Source organism: Sphaeroforma arctica (assembly GCF_001186125.1).
Source record: "Sphaeroforma arctica JP610 unplaced genomic scaffold supercont1.212, whole genome shotgun sequence".
Lineage (NCBI taxonomy): Eukaryota > Ichthyosporea > Ichthyophonida > Sphaeroforma > Sphaeroforma arctica.
In genome coordinates, this window is record NW_014040346.1 from 72,459 (window position 1) to 72,910 (window position 452).

Sequence of the window (452 nt, forward strand, 5' to 3'; positions counted from 1 at the left end):
GGGCGTGCATGTTATATAAGTGTGATCGCACATATAATCTGAGTAGCACTACGGCATGTATTTGCATGTATGAAGGTTCGTTTTACACCAACATACCTACTTGTTGTCAATGCGAAATTGAAAAAACGCAGCCAATGAAAAATGAAAAGAAATAATCTAATAGGACATACCTTCCATACAGAGTTGAATGAAATTGCGTACTGCTTTAGGCGTCTCTTTACCCCACAGTTCGATACCGATCTCCCCATAATTTGTATGCATTACAACCTTCCCGTTGGTGGGAGGCTCCATTACATATATATTCGACATCTTGCCTCGTTCTCAGCCAGCCCAGCCGACGTCCTCAGACAAAAAATGAATCCTTTGAAGCACGCTCAGTATGGCATTCACCGCTAATGTGTATGCATGAACTCTATAATGTATTTACGCTTTTTAAAATATGTATATAGTGC

At 40.3% G+C, this 452-nt stretch overlaps 1 protein-coding gene across 1 annotated transcript in view; it reads right to left on the reverse strand.

Moving 5' to 3' along the window:
• The window catches only part of SARC_03949 (hypothetical protein), a 6,052-nt gene extending 5,600 nt beyond the window's left edge, over positions 1 to 452 (reverse strand). The window contains exon 1 of the mRNA XM_014302247.1: positions 171 to 452. Within this exon, the coding sequence (XP_014157722.1) occupies positions 171 to 309 (139 nt within the window). The 5' untranslated portion in view covers positions 310 to 452. The remainder of the gene's footprint in view (positions 1 to 170) is intronic.